Genomic DNA, 16,253 nt, shown 5'->3' on the forward strand with positions numbered 1-16,253 from the left:
AAATCTGGTAACAGAAACATATGTGTAACATTGACAAAGTTAAATCTGGTAACAGAAACATAATTATAATTATGTGTAACATATGACAAAATTAAAGCTGGCAACAGAAAAATATTTGTGTAACACTGAAAAAGTTAAAACTGGTAACCAAAAAATATATGTGTAACACTGACAAAGTTAAAAATAGGTAACAGAAAAATATACGAGTAAAGGTTTCAAAGTTACCTTGTAACAGAAAGGTGTATGCATACCGGTAATAATGACAAACCTGATATTAACAGAAAAATGTATGTGTAACACTGAAAAAGTACTTTATATTTCTGCATAAAATATATCAACCCGGATACACAAAAACAACACTTCATCATGTTTAAAATTTACAACTGTGTTTTTAATGCTTCTAGGAAAATAAGCAATGCCCTATATACAGTCATTTTTATCATACACAGAAAAAAATCAAGACCCTAATAGCACAACTGACTAAAATAAAGACAGCAAGTTTTTAGTTAGTACTTCATATACTTGAACAGACTGTGCAATATGGAAACAAACTGGATAGATAAACCATAATTGAGCCGAGTCATGAGAAAACCAACATAGTGGGTTTGCGACCAGCATGGATCCAGACCAGCCTGCGCATCCGCGCAGTCTGGTCAGGATCCATGCTGTTCGCTTACAGTTTCTCTAATTGCAATAGACTTTGAAAGCGAATAGCATGGATCCTGACCAGACTGCGCGGATGCGCAGGCTGGTCTGGATCCATGCTGGTCAGAAACCCACTATGTTGGTTTTCTCATGGAACGGCTCAATTATCTTAATGAGCTGATAAGACATCAGAAGATTTAAACCTCTAGCAGTCTAGTGGATTTCTTGTCAATGTCTAAATATTTCTTAAACTAATTCCTCTGGATTATTTTTCTATCTTCAACTCAAAATTCTCTTATCATATCTTTCTTTTCTAATGATTGGTCATGTTTATTATTGTAGTTCAATATATATTTATATTGCACATTCTGTCATGGCACTATTAAATTGTCTTCCCTGACACAACTACAGTATTACCTATTGCAGTCTCATCATAAAATTAGAATGAAATTGAGGAAACAGAACACAAAGCCTAACTAAGAATTCACAAGTATTTCATGAATGATAACAATTTGAACTTATTCAAACTTATTCAAACAAAAGATCAAAACCTGACTCTGAAAATACCATTTTCAACAACAAAAAAGAACAGAATCAAGCAAAACATAACTTAACAATGTGGGCAACATTTTGCTGAATTTCACTAAACAATGTCAAAAGGTAGCCGTGATAAATTACAATACTGTCAAATCATTTCGTTTCATGAGCACAAAATTTTGTGTTTTTGCTCTCAAGAGCTACTACCTGGGGATATGAATTTGTGAATATAAGGATCTTATATGACTGCCTGTATAAGACAGGGTTATCCCAAACCAAAGGAGGCAGCGTGGAATGGAAAACTTAGTGTTATAGCGAGGTTCTTCATCTACGCTGTCACAAGGATTGGGAAAACACCTGCCTTACTCAGGCGGTCAATGTTAGATAATTTTTCTTGCCTACCGTTGATAGTATTGCAATATTTTCAAAGATATTATCAATTAAAAATTGCTCATAAACTGTGACGTCATATTAAGATGTCAAATTATGATGTCAATATGCCCACATGTAGCTTATCTTTTCCTAAGGTGATCTCGTACCCAGATAACCTTGTCTTTCCCCACATGGTAGGCAAGAATATCAATATCTTGACATGAATTTCAGTGGTATTTTACTTTCTTATTCTTGTAATTAATTTTGCGTGGATTGACTCAACCATGAAATCCATGAATATTAATACCCTAAGAATGTTAGTACCAAGTGAATATTAGTACCCAATGGATATTAGTACCCAGTGAATATCAATGACTTAACTGTACACTACAACTGGTATACCAGACATGAGCTTAAGCTAAGAGGGGCAAATACTGTTTCTCAGATTAAGGCATATGATATTCTAATACTGATGGAAGTAACAATCAACACAGAACAAACTGCTGAACAATATATAACATACCCAGACAAAAACAAAACCAGGATTACTTCCCTTTAATATGAAATAAGAACTGCCGGTATACAATTCTTATATTTTATGTCACTTTCAAATCACTTGTATATCATTTTCAGAGAAACTTCCATCCTTTAAACTTTTTTTGAAAGTTAGATGCAGTTATGAAAACTGCTATATATTTCAATAGCTTAAGGGGTGGGTATTTATTAATTGTTACTCAAACTTGTTACCAAACCCTTTTGTGTATTTTGAATATTGTAGAGGACCCGAGGTGCACTTGTGTGTAAAAATATGCAATGAAATATGTTTAAACTTATAACTAAAAGGCAAAATGTACTTTAAATAAAGTTAATAATTCAAAACTTAACAGTATTTTTAGAACTAAAATTATGCATTTTCTTGTAGTCTATGAATGAAAAAATAACATATTCACAAAACATAACGTGATGCTACAAAACAATGCTACATTTCAATCTTATAAACAGTATATACAGTCCACAACATGTTATTACAGGCTGTGCTCAAAATCAAATTCCTTTTCTTAGTTGTATTTTTAAATTGGACAAACCCTGAGGATTTAATTCCTGAAAAAAAAGCAGACTCATACTCTTCTTATAATATTCTTTCAATGATGATAAATTTTTACAGAAGCATGGTTCAGTCATGAAACATTGGCTGCAGAGAAAGCCAGTGAAAAAACAACATGTGTTGCACTAAATTTTTACCATCTTCATAATGAAGTTTTCATGTACATGTAGCTAAAAAACAAACTATTGGGTAAAGAAACATGTTATACCTATTTTGAGTTGAAACATAATATTAATAACGTATCTGTTTTAAATAGCCTATTATTTAAGAAAGAATGTGTGCCTGTATATTTATCAGTTAATAAAATGAGCCACGCCATGAGAAAACCAACATAGTGGCTTTGCGACCAGCATGGATACAGACGAGCCTGCGCATTCGCGCAGTCTGGTCAGGATCCATGCTGTTCGCTAACGGTTTCTCTGGATCCATGCTGGTCGCAAACGCAATATGTTGGTTTTCTCATGGCACGGCTCAAATACAGGCCTGAGTTATAAGAACAACTCCCTAAATCTTATTCTGTGATAAAATTTAGCAAACACATTTATTACATGCATCTAACAACTTGCAATCTTTTTTAATAATGAATAAAACTCCGACATTTTTCTGTTGTTCCTTGGCATACATATACAGTATAAATATTCAAACAATTACAAAAAATGTACACAAAGTTTCTCATGTGCTATTTCTAGTTCAGTTCTTTTTCAAATCTCTGCAGCAAGGTCTTGGAATTATGCATATATTTAAATGTATGAAAACAAATATTTTGGCTAGTGTAGGACCTGTGCCATAGAGACAGCAATGCATATCAATGTGGCAAATATGACTATACTAAAAGTCTTGTTAGGGATATGACTGGTATGTGTAGACCTCTGAAATACAATAGTCACACCAACATTTCCAGATGCATAGTTGAACATAATAAACAAATAAACTTGCAGCTTACACAGAATGCCAGATAGTAAGGCTCCCATATGAAGAAACTGCATCATCTGTATGTATTAACATGACTCAGTCATCCATTTCACTACTGGCATGCATGCACAGTACAAAACATGACTTTTCCATCAAATACCATGCATGTGCATACCAGCTATGTAATAAATGACTGAATTGTGCAGATAAAACATCACTGCATGATTAAAATCTGCAAACCTGTCTCTACACTGTGTAAAAACATCTATCAATGCATTCTGAGTAAAACTCCGTCAATGAATTCATTTTTACTGCAGATCAAAACTAAAAATTAAAGAAATTAAAATTGTCATCATTTCAATTATGTTTTTTATTTGCAAATTTTGTGAGCTTGGGCAGATCACTGGCATTTTATATAACTGCATTTTATGAGTATTCCAGCTTCATTCCAACCCTGGATTAATACATAGGTTGCTTTCTTGTAAGGTTATACAGAAAATGTGTTTGAATACGGAAACATCTGGTAACACGAAATATCTATAATTTCTCTCTCTGGGTCAAAAATCTAAGTTAAAACAAAATGAACATGTTCTATCCCACCAAATGTAATCACATATTGTTATTTAACCTTTTACCTGCTGGTGGCAAGTGACTCTCCCTTTGCGACCAGTGCAGACCAAGATCAGCCTGCACGTCCATGCAAGCTGATCATGGTCTGCACTGTTCGCTGTTCTGTCAGTAACTTTTCAGTGAACACCCCTTTGATAAACAAGCAGTACTGCCCCAAATGAAAGATGGACCAGTTCATTTTAGAAATTTAGCAGGGTAAAGGTTAAATAAGGAAGATTGATGTAATGAACTATTTGATACAACTAATAATTAACTGTCAACACAGATCTTTCTTCAGATCAGACATTTATAGCACCCCAACTGATTTATAGATCGTCAATAATGTATTGCACTTGTAACGAAATATAAACCCCCTTTCAAGAACGAACTATAACTGCACCTCTGGTAACTTCAAATCTTCTTCTTGCAAAAGTTCATCTACATCTTTCAACATGATGTAGTCTTTAATAGCTACAGGAATTGGATACGAAAGTCCTGAAATACTGTTTGGTACCGAACTTCGAACATTCTTTCGAAATGATTTCCGTGCAAGGTGACTTAAGGACATTGGATATTTGCGTTGATTTTTGCACCAAGTACCAAGAATAAATGGACAAACACGATTGATATAAACCATCTGTGTTTCTGTCCAGTCCCAGCCCGCAGCAGAGGCATATAGGATGAGCTTCTGAAATGTGTTGACCTTATTTGTTCGACAGTGCCAGTAAGATTCTAAGTAATATATCATCGAGTTAACAATGTCGCAAAGTTTAACGCCATTGGCAATTTTCAGCAGTTTTATCGTGTACTCAGATGCACATATAAAGAATGGGTCCAAACTCTCGATATAAACTGGCTGGTAGCGGTGTAACTTTTGCAACACCAGTTCATGGAGAATAGTAGACTCTGAGAACTCTTTCCCCAATAAAATTAGACGATAGATAAATTCCTCGTCACAAAATTTTAATGCTGTTCTGATAATATACATCATAGCATCCTTACTGTTAGGTTCGGCACCAATTTGTAAAAGGCACTCTATGATTTGCCAACAAATTGTTTGGCGAGGTTCGAGACGGTTGTCAAATGCTGTTACAAGTGCTACATCGAGAGGTGAGAAGTTATGAGCATTTAAACTGTTTTTGTCACATTCAGCAGTAAGTAGTAACACCTTTACCATTTCAATTTTGCTTAATTTTACAGCTAGAATCAAGGCTGTCTCTCCTTTCTCATTCAATTGAATGTTTATATCTATTTTCTTTTCTTCACACAATTTCTTAAGCCGCTCAGTATCGTCATTTAATATTGCGTTTTCTAACTCTGCTGATTCATTTAACCACTCTTCATAAGCACTTTCTTCTTCAGAATTCAGAGAGCCAGCATCATCATCTGTGTTGCCGGTGCTATCCGCATTACTGCACATACTTCCTGTTTCCGAGTCACCAAGACTTAACAACCGGTACCTCCCAACCTGTTGGTTTGAAAGGCTGCGTCTTCGACCTTGCACACAGTTTGAGGGTAAAAAATTACCCCCAATACTCTGCTGGTTACCCATACTCCTTCACCCTGTGTAACATACCTCAGTCTATCTGAAAAAGAAATTGGAGATATCAGGGGTTCCACTAGAACTGAAAACCCAAGAGTCCCAGGACCCTTGGGCCCAAATTTTGAAGGGTCCTTTTCCAAAATACAGGAGTCCTGTCCCAACACGTCCATATAATTGACAATATTTTTTTTATTTAGTAATACGTAGATCTTTACCTAAGAAAACAATAAACCCAAGATCATGTTACAGCATAATAAAAATGTCAGTTTCAGGTCATATAGTCTCATATTGTAAACTAATATTTATCAAAATTCATGTTATTTTGATTAGGTTTTTCTTCTATATTTCATTTAAGTTTTAATAACAGAACAGTGCTATAACACTCTATAAAAATGTATCCAAAATGTACTATCCGGATACTGGTACACTTTCGGAATGTCATCGGAAAGTAGTTTTTGCTTAGTTTACTTGGCCAAGTAAGCTAAATCAGAGATAGTTTCTCAAATAATGATGCTATTTATCATTAAAAACTGCATTGAAAGTCAGTTTTTTTAAGGAATTTTGGAAATATGCATATGACATCGGGTGTAATTAGACTCGTGAACGGACATTCTAAATTTATTTTTGCTTTCAAAATTCATCAAAATTTGTGAAGTTTCTTGTTGAAATTACGGTATGATCACTAAACAATGGTCTAATTTAAAGTTGGCATGAAAAAATCTTGCAGGGCACTTTTCACATGCTCGGTAATCAGCTGCTTACGATAATTTAATAATTGGCGCCTTTTTTGACAGTACACAGGATCAATACTCTTTATCAATTAATTTCAACACTTCATTGATTCTTCTTACCTATGTGCACTCACCGTGACGTAACTTGCTGATAAAAAAATCAGCGAGGCATGTCTACAGGAGAAAGGGCGGGATTTAGCAGAAGATCAAAGGCAGGAGGGCATGACCGCGAGTGTTTATTTTGGAATACACGTGTCTATCGTGGAAATAGTTTTATTGAAGGAAATGAATGATAAGAGAAAGGATTATCAAAGGAAAATGCCCACGGGTCCCGAAGGACGCACAGGCAAGTATCATGCCGGGTCCTTTGAGCGTCTTTTGAAAATCTCCCGGGTCCGGACCCGGAGTCCCGGGTCAAATGGAACCCCTGAGATATAATTGTAATTAATAATCTCTACTATCTGGAAAAAGTACAGCTTAAATTATCATTTGGTTACAGGTATGACCAAGTGGTTACACAAGACAGGGGTTACAGGCAAGAGGAAGTAGTTGCAGGTATGAGGAAGAGATTACAGGTATGTGAAAGTATGTATGAGGAAGTAGTTACAGGTATGTGGAAGCAGGTATTAGAAAGTAGTTACAGGTATGAGGAAGTGATTACAGGTATGTGGAAGTATGTATGGGGAAGTAGTTACAGGTATGTGGAAGCAGGTATTAGGAAGTAGTTACATGTATGAGGATGTGATTACAGGTATGTGGAAGTATGTATAGGGAAGTAGTTAAAAGTATAAGGAAGTGGTTACAGGTATGTGGAAGTGATTACAGGTATGTGGAAAAAGATATGAGAAAGTGGTTACAGGTAAATGGAAGCAGGTATTAGGAAGAAGTTACAGGTATGAGGAAGTGATTACATGTATGTGGAAGTATGTATGAAGAAATAGTTACAGGTATGAGGAAGTGGTTACTGGTATGTGGAAGTGATTACAGGTATGTCACTATGTGGAAGTAGTTTCAGGTATGAGGAAGTGATTATAGGTATGAGGAAGTAGTTACAGGTATGAGGAGGTGGTTACAGGAATGAGGTAATGGTACAGGTGTGATAATATGATTGTGACGGGATAAGCTGCCATGTTGCACTTCCTCCATTGTGGTATTTGGCACACCAGTCTACAAGGTGTTATCTAACTGTGAGGTAATCATGCAATTGACTTCTAGGATAAAGTACTTTTCTATGTTTTGATATAGTTATCATTATAACTACCAAATTTATATAGTACCTTATAAATGATAAATCACAAAGGTGCTTTACATACATACTGATAGCATAAAACCAAAGTTGGGTCAAGTACTGGATGTCAATACTTGAGTTAACTTACTCCAGTTCTGGACACTTTGGTAATTTTGCTAAAATACCTCAGTACTACTTCCATCATGCATGTAGTCATGATTATTTTAGGAGTACCACACAATAGATTCAAATTTACTAGTTCATTTCATACAAAACAAATTATCACAAGCATATACTTCTTCACCACTCAGTTCTACACATTATATTTTTAAAGGATAATATATATATGCACCGACTTTAAATAAAATTTGTATAATTGTATTGTAATTAGTTGCTCCAATGTCTTCTGATAATTTCAATTTATTAGCACAACGGTTTAATTTGACAGAATTTATTTCTTTCAATTATATCCAAATTTTTTCATTGAATCCACCCTAGAGTAACTGATAAGTTCCTATCTAACAAAATCTAAAGTGGGGACTTTATCCACCTTTGTCTAACTGGGAAGGGGCAATTTGCCCTACACTCACAAATTTCAAGTATTCGGTTCTAAGTAATGATACTGGCTTGAACATTTTTTATGGAATTCCTGCGAGCTTTCAAATGTAAGCTATTGTACATTAGACTTAGATCCCGACTCTCCCTAAAATTGGGTGGTAAGAGATATGGGCAGACTGTTGAATCAGATGATTCATTTTTTGGAAAGCCCATAATTGAATTTTGCACAATTCTTTCACATCACTAACTACTAACAATACCATCAGTTTTATCAAAATGCTGATGACATGTTCATTCAATCCAATATCTATAAAATGATAATAAATAGCTAATAGTTTTACTAGGTTACTTTAATTGTCCTGAACCTGTGATGGTGATGTTATGTGTGACTGTTGTTTGACAGGTGATCAGTCTCAACATAAAAGATAATCTTTTTACTTGAAAAGGTGATAATGACATAACTGTTATTTATAAACAATTGATCTATCATATTGATAACATAGTTTATTAAAGTCTCACTTTCCATGATACATACACTATACTGTATACATTACTGACATACAATTCATCAAGGAAGCCTAATATGACAGAAATATGAGAGACTGTTCTTCCAACTTTATACATTTAAAACAATGTAAAAGATATCTGCAAGAAAGTGTCTCGCCCAAAAGCAACTGGACTCATACTAGGGGCTTTTAAACATTATATTTTAAACACTATTGCAACAAGAGCTTTTAGAACACAAAATGCCCCCCTTGATGCATTCAGTAATTGCACAGGAAACAGAAATTATTTGGTCACTATGCACTAGACATTTGACAAACTGACCTCAAATCAATTATAATGGGTCAATTACCAGTCATAAGTAAACTCTGTATCAAATGTGATCTACCAGTTCTACTTTTCTAACTCAATGTGACCTTGACCTTTGACCTACTGACCTCAAAATCAATAGGGGTAATCTGCTAGTCATGATCAACCTCCCTATTAAGTTTTGTGATCTTTGGCCCAGTTGTTCCAAAGTTATCATCCGGAAACGGTTTAACTGTTCCGGGTCACTGTGAACTTGACCTTTGACCTCAAAATCAATAGTGGTCATCTGCTGGTAATGATCAACATCCCTATAAAGTTTCTTCATCCTAGGCCCAAGCGTTCTCATGTTTGCGTGCGGAAACAGTTTAATTGTTCTGGGTCACTGTGAACTTGACCTTTGACAAACTGACCTCAAAATCAATAGGGGGTCACCTACTGGTCATGACCAACCTCTCTATCAACTTTCATGATCCTAGGCACAAGTGTTCTTGAGTTATAAACCGGAAATGGATTATAAACAAGAGCTGTCCGTAAGACAGCCAGTGCTCAACTATTCGAATTGTTGTCACAGAAGCAGGAATATTAATCTAATGTTAAAAAATCAATAGAGTTTCAACCAAAACTTTAACAAGAAGTTTTCTTAGTCCAAACGGGGACATAATTTGTTCAAAATACATCTCAGAGTTATGGGACTTGATGCAATCAACTAGTTTTATAACCCCAAAGACATAATTATGTGAAGTTTCAATTTAATATCTGCATTTGTTTTGTAGATGGTAACTTGCATGTAAAACTTTAACCAGAATTTTCTAAGTCCAAAAGGGGGCATAATTTGCCCAAAATACACGTCATGTCAGAGTTATGGGACTTGACCCAGTGAGGCTGGTAACTGATCTAGAAAAAGAAAAAATAAGTTTCAAATCTATATGCCTTCAAGTAACAGCTGTATGTACTTGCACGCAAAACTTTAACCAGGATTTTCTAAGTCCAAAAGGGGGCATAATTTGGCCAAAATGCAGGTCAGAGTTATGGGACTTGATGCTATCAGCTAGTTTTATAACCCCAGACACATGTGAAGTTTCAATTCAATATCTGCATTAGTTTTGGGGATAGTAACTTGCATGTAAAACTTTAACCAGGATTTTCTAAGTCCAAAAGGGGGCATAATCTGCTCAAAATACATGTCAGAGTTATGGGACTTGACCCAGTGAGGTTGGTAATTGACTTAGAAAAAGAAAAAATAAGTTTCAAAGCTATATGCCTTTAAATGATAGCCATATGTACTTGCATGCAAAACTTTAACCAAGGTGTGACGCCGACGCCAACACCAGGGTGAGTAGAATAGCTAGACTATTCTTTGAATAGTCGAGCTAAAAATGGTCTACGGACACACAAACTGACCAACCGACATCAGCAAAATAATATACCCAACCTTCTTCAAAGGGGTGGGGGGGGGGCATAAAAATTAAAATTTTGGTAAGTAGAGGTGCACAACTTCACATTCTGATAAACTGAAATTGTTAAATATCAAGACCCTAGATTATATACACTTTTAGAGATAGGTACAACACAAAATTAGATAAGAAGCATTTACACACATAATTATATACACACACATTATATAACAGAGAGACTCACAGACTGATGGACAGACAAGGGTGTAAAATGAGATTTTGAACCATCCTACAAGGTTTCAAAGCAATACATGTATAAGTAACGGTTTTTGAGAAATTGTCTTTTTTTGTGTGAATTTTCAAGGAGTCAAAAAAATCTAAAAAATGATAATTTCTTCAAGGTCTAGGTCACTACGGGGCTCACCATGGGGTGTAAAATTTTTAGATCATCCTACAAGGTTTCAAAGCAATATATGTAACATTTTTTGAGAAACTGTCATTTATTAGGTAATGTTCAGCTTGATAATATTAATGAAAATGCCATTTTTTCAATGCAGGGCAATTTACAGTCAAAAGCTCATAAAACACAAAATGCTCCCCCTTGATGCATTCAGTAAATGCACAAGGAACAGAAATTATTTGATCACTGTGCACTGGACGTTTGACGTTCTGAACTCAAATCAATAACTATTTTTTACCAGTCATAAGTGACCTCAGTATCAAATGTGATCTTAGACAAAAGCATTCTCTAGTTATTTGGCAAAAAAATGTTCTACTGTTCTGGGTCAATGTGACCTTGACCTTTGACCTCAAAATCAATAGGGGTTATCTACTAGTCAAGATCAACCTCCTTATTAAGTTTCATGATCCTAGGCCAAAGCGTTCTTAAGTTATCGTCCGGAAACAGTTTAACTGTTCCTGGTCACTATGACCTTGACATTTGACCTACTGAGCTCAAAGGCAACAGGGGTCATTTGCTGGTCATGATCAACCTCCGTTATATGTTTCAAGATCCTAGGCCCAAGGGTTCTCATCCAGAAACAAATTAACTGTTTCCGGTGTAACGGTCAGATTTTTCCCAGTGGAAAAATAACCAACCGGTTGATTTCTTCTCCGGGGAAAAAAACAACTGGCTGATTCTTTCCCCAGATAAAAAATCAAATGGTTGGTCCCCCCCACTCCCTCCCCTAGTTTTTGTGCATAAACTATAGGGAGAAAAAAACAACCGTGAACCATTAAACTGTTCCTGATCACTGTGACCTTGACCATTAACCTACTGACCTCAAAATCAATAAGGGTCATCTGCTGGTCATGACCAACCTCTCTATCAACTTTCATGATCCTAGGCCAAAGTGTTCTTGAGTTACCACCCGGAAACCGTTTAACTGTTCCGAGTCATTATGACCTTGACCTTTGATTTACTGACCTCAAAATCAATAGGGGTCATCTGCTGGTCATGACCAACCTCCCTATTAACTTTCATGATCCTAGGCCCAAGCGTTCTTAATTAATTGAGTTATCATTCAGAAACCTTTTAATTGTTCCGGGTCACTATGACCTTGACCAACCTCTCTATCGACTTTCATGATCCTATTCCCAAGTGTTTTTGAGTTATCATCTGGAAACCGATTGGTCTGCGGACCAACCGAAATCTGCAAAACAATATACCCTTCCTTCTTCGAAGATTTGAGTCTCTTATTTAAAATTATGAATTAAATTCAACCCATTTGAAGTTTCTACATGAATATTAACGTTTAATTTATCAAAGCAAGTAAGTCTGACCAAAATATTATGACTTTTTTGAAATTTTTAATGTCTTCGTCTTCCTAACAGTAAAATGCAGATATGGGTAAGGCTTAGAGGGAATGACAACTATAAAATATCAAATCATAAAATAAGTCATCCCGATAAGCCAAATGAGTAAGGCTATTAGGGCCTCCTTATTATAGCGCCAATCAATCCAACACAACACCATGTAGTAAAATACCACAGACTCTACCGAGGATCAAACCCCTGACCTGGTGATCTGTAGGCGGACACTCTAACCACGTTGCTAAAGGGTTAACCCAACAGCAAGGCTGTTGAAAGTGGCCTTATATACCTACAACCACTACACTCCTCTCCTATCTAACATTAAAGGACCAGGCATCAACGGAACCTCCTATCAGTTTCTAGCCGAGACATCAACTGAACCTCCTATCAGCAGTCAGGGGTGTAACTGTTTTACGTTATGTACATGTAACCTATCTCAGTTACTTTTTCTTGAACGCATTTTATAACCTGTATTAGTTATTCAAAAAAGTATTTTTGCTGTTCTCACAAAGTGACCTTTAAAGTGAAATTAGTAGCAAACTGTGGTTAATCAAATTCTCTTTTAGTCTGAGCATGGCCTGATAAGCATAATGGGATATTAAGAGTTTTATAGCTTTAAAACTTTTGCGTAAAACTTTATCAGCCTTGAGTAAATTTTTTTACTGCACAGCTGGAAAGATAAAAGGTCAAGGATTCAGGAAATAATTGCATTAGTCTCACTGGCACAGGAGGGCTTTGTAAAATTTTATGATAACTGAAACAAGTTATGAAAGTTTAAACAATAACTCAAATGGGTGATATATAAACTGTGATAACTTGAAACACCCCTGAACCTCTATCAGTTTCTAGCCCAAGGCATCAACTGAACCTCCTATCAGTTTCTAGCCCAAGGCATCAACTGAACCTCTATCAGTTTCTAGCCCGAGGCATCAACTGAACCTCCAATCAGTTTCTAGCCCAAGGCATCAACTGAACCTCTATCAGTTTCTAGCCCAAGGCATCAACTGAACCTCCTAGTTTCTAGCCCGAGGCATCAACTGACCTCAACTGAACCTTCTATCAGTTTCTAGCCCGAGGCATCAACTGAACCTACTATCAGTTTCTAGCTTCATCCAAATGCATGAATCCATCAAACATCCTCATCGCCATTGTAGTAAAATACCACAGACTCTACCGAGGATCGAACCCTGGACCTCGTGATCTGTAGGCAGTCACTCTTGATCTTGATCTTGATTGGTTACGGTGAAACATTATGAAACATTTACTCACCGCGCCTGCGTCAAGTTGCTAATATTTTAGAATTCAACCCCCCTGACTGCTGATATAAATGTAGAGACTGGATTGGTTGCTGTCATGTATTTACTGATTAAATCCGGAGGTAGAGAGTCCCAGTCACAGACTGTATTTGGAATGAAGCTGTATTTTAATGTATTAGTTCTTGCAAAAATTCTGTTGAAATGGTCACTATATGCATATTCTTTGTAAAACGAGATGGTCGTTGCAGGTTATCAAGTGGAAGATTTGCCATAGAAATTAGTCCTTTGCAGAAAAGAATTAATCTGTTTTGCTTTCTTCTTTCTATCAACGGAGTAAGTTCCAGTTCGCTTAAAATTTTCGCCACAGAACCAGGTTCGTAACTGTATTTGGAAGGAATAAATCTAGCTGATCTTTTTTGGACGTTTTCTAACTTGTCTTGTAAATACATCTGATGTGGATCCCAAGCTGAACTAGCATATTCCAAAACTGGACGAATTAACCCTTTGTAGGCTTGAAGTTTAACTTCACAGGGACACATAGATAAATTCCTTTTTAGTAATCCTAGGGTTCTATATGCTTTGTTGCAGATTTTGTTGATATGTTTATTCCAGTTTAAATCATTTGTGATGTGTACTCCTAGGTATTTAATAGATGTCAGAAATTCAAGTCTTATTCCACCTAAAGTGTAGTTATATTTAACGATATTTTTCTTTCTGGAAAGCGTCATCATATTACATTTAGCAGGTTGGAATCTCATACCCCAAGATTTGGCCCAATTACCAAGTTTATTAATATTTGATTATAGGTCTAAACAGTCCTGCTGGTTTTTAATTTCCCTATAACAAACACAATCATCGGCAAACAGCCTTATATTTGAAGAAATGTCATTTGATATATCATTTATATGGACTAATAAATTGGTCCCAACACCGTTCCTTGAGGCACTCCTGAGTGTATGGTAGAAGAATCTGAACTGGACCCGTTGACTATAACTCATTGGTTTCTGTTAACTAAGAATGCGTCTATCCACTGTAAAATGTTCGTTGGGATTCCGTATTTGTGTAATTTTAACAGTTCGTGGGGTACGGTGTCGAAAGCTTTTTCGAAATCAAGTATAAATATATCAACTTGTTTAGAATTGTCTATTGAAGTAGCCTAATCATTTATCACTGTGACTAAGTCTAACCATGTCGCTAAAGGGTTAACCCAACAGCAAGGCTGTTGAAAGTGGCCTTATATACCTACAACCACTACAACCATATTTTGGATCAATTTTCTCTAAGCGTTGATGCAACTCAAATAAACTGACTATTTTGTCAAAGCTTAACATTTCAGCGAATTTCACAGACACTTGGGGGTCAGAACCTGTCACCTCTCCCAATCCGCCCCTGCCAACCTTCAACCAATATATTTTCGCTTTTTAAATCAAACTGAGCACATGTCTCGATCATACAACAACTTCTGTTACCATTTCAACATGTTTAAAAAATCTCCCATATGCTATCAATGCTCAGGAAAACATTGATAGAGTATGGGAAATTTTCAAACATGTTGAAATGTTAACAGAAGTCGTTGGATGATCAAGACATGTGCTCAGTTTGTTTTAAAAAACAAAAATGTATTGACTGAAGGTTGTCAGGGGCGGCATGGGAGGGGGAGGGGTGCTGACCCCCAAGTGTCTGTGGTGAATTTAGAAAACTGTTGATTTTTTGGGGGAAATTCAGTGCTTCAGATTGGGAAATTTCACGTTTTTCGAAATGGGAAGGCGAACATAGGTCTCTATTATCTAGGTAAAAAGCCTTGCAAAGTGGCTAAGTTGTACGTAACATCATGCTGAAACGAAAGTGATACGCTGTCTGGCAGCTAAGTGTACGAGAGAGATCGAGGGCGAATCAGTTTCTGTAAGGGAACATATCTACAGTAAGAAAATCTTATATCAATGCATTTTTAAACAGTACCAAAACATGCTAGGTGTGTATTACTTAACTACAGAAATGCGCGGACTATGCAATTTGATGCTACTTACATGTTACATGTAAAAACTTTTTAATGACAGCTGTTCTGTCAATTTTCGGTCATTTCCACTACCGTACCATTAGCATTGTGTACACTACGGTAGCGCTTTCATACTGTCGCACTGACGTCACGCTCTATGTATAGAATGTACCATTAGTGTAAAAGTGCCGGAGATCTCCGAAGTAGAGATCGCTTGATGGTTAAAGGTTGAGGACAACTAAATCTAGATTTACAGCCATTTAATTAACATTATCTCAACGTTTTCTAGAATAATAGATCTTCAGAGACGGCCATAAAGAATTATATTTATTCATTTATTGACATTTAGATCTACAGCACTAAATAATAACACATACGAGGAAGAACATCACAGACAAAACTCTAAAAAGATAATTACTAGTTACTTATCATAAAATATCATCCATAATGACTATTAAATACAAAAACTGTATATAAAAGCATACACCTTCAATAACTTTGGAGTACGTGTTTATTTGAATGTCAGGGACCTGCTGGAAGCTTATTTCCAATGCAATTCGGTCCATAATAAAAGAAGAAAGACAACTTAAAAACTTAAAAAAAGTACTGTTGATTAGGGTCAGGACTTTGGTGGAAAACGGAATTATTAAAAGTATGCATGCACCAATGAAGCTATCACAGACAAAGTATCACCGTAAAAAAAAGATCAATAGTATATAAAATCATTTTAATGCCAGATATT

The 16,253-nt window shown here is 35.9% G+C and overlaps 1 protein-coding gene across 1 annotated transcript; it reads right to left on the reverse strand.

The window, feature by feature from the left end:
• Positions 1 to 1,171: 1,171 nt before the first annotated feature.
• LOC123565971 (uncharacterized) lies at positions 1,172 to 15,646 on the reverse strand. The gene is made up of 2 exons (XM_045359727.2): positions 15,543 to 15,646; positions 1,172 to 5,766 (listed from the first exon to the last, which is right to left on the reverse strand). Exon 2 carries the CDS (start codon positions 5,730 to 5,732, stop codon positions 4,569 to 4,571), a length of 1,164 nt encoding a protein of 387 aa, XP_045215662.2. The 5' UTR covers positions 5,733 to 5,766; positions 15,543 to 15,646; the 3' UTR covers positions 1,172 to 4,568.
• Between the last annotated feature and the right edge of the window lie 607 nt (positions 15,647 to 16,253).

Source organism: Mercenaria mercenaria, chromosome 8, assembly GCF_021730395.1.
Source record: "Mercenaria mercenaria strain notata chromosome 8, MADL_Memer_1, whole genome shotgun sequence".
NCBI classification, from domain to species: domain Eukaryota; kingdom Metazoa; phylum Mollusca; class Bivalvia; order Venerida; family Veneridae; genus Mercenaria; species Mercenaria mercenaria.

Bases quoted from the DNA above. Each gene is read 5' to 3' on its own strand.
- LOC123565971 (XM_045359727.2), bottom strand. From the start codon at position 5,732: ATGGGTAACCAGCAGAGTATTGGGGGTAATTTTTTACCCTCAAACTGT.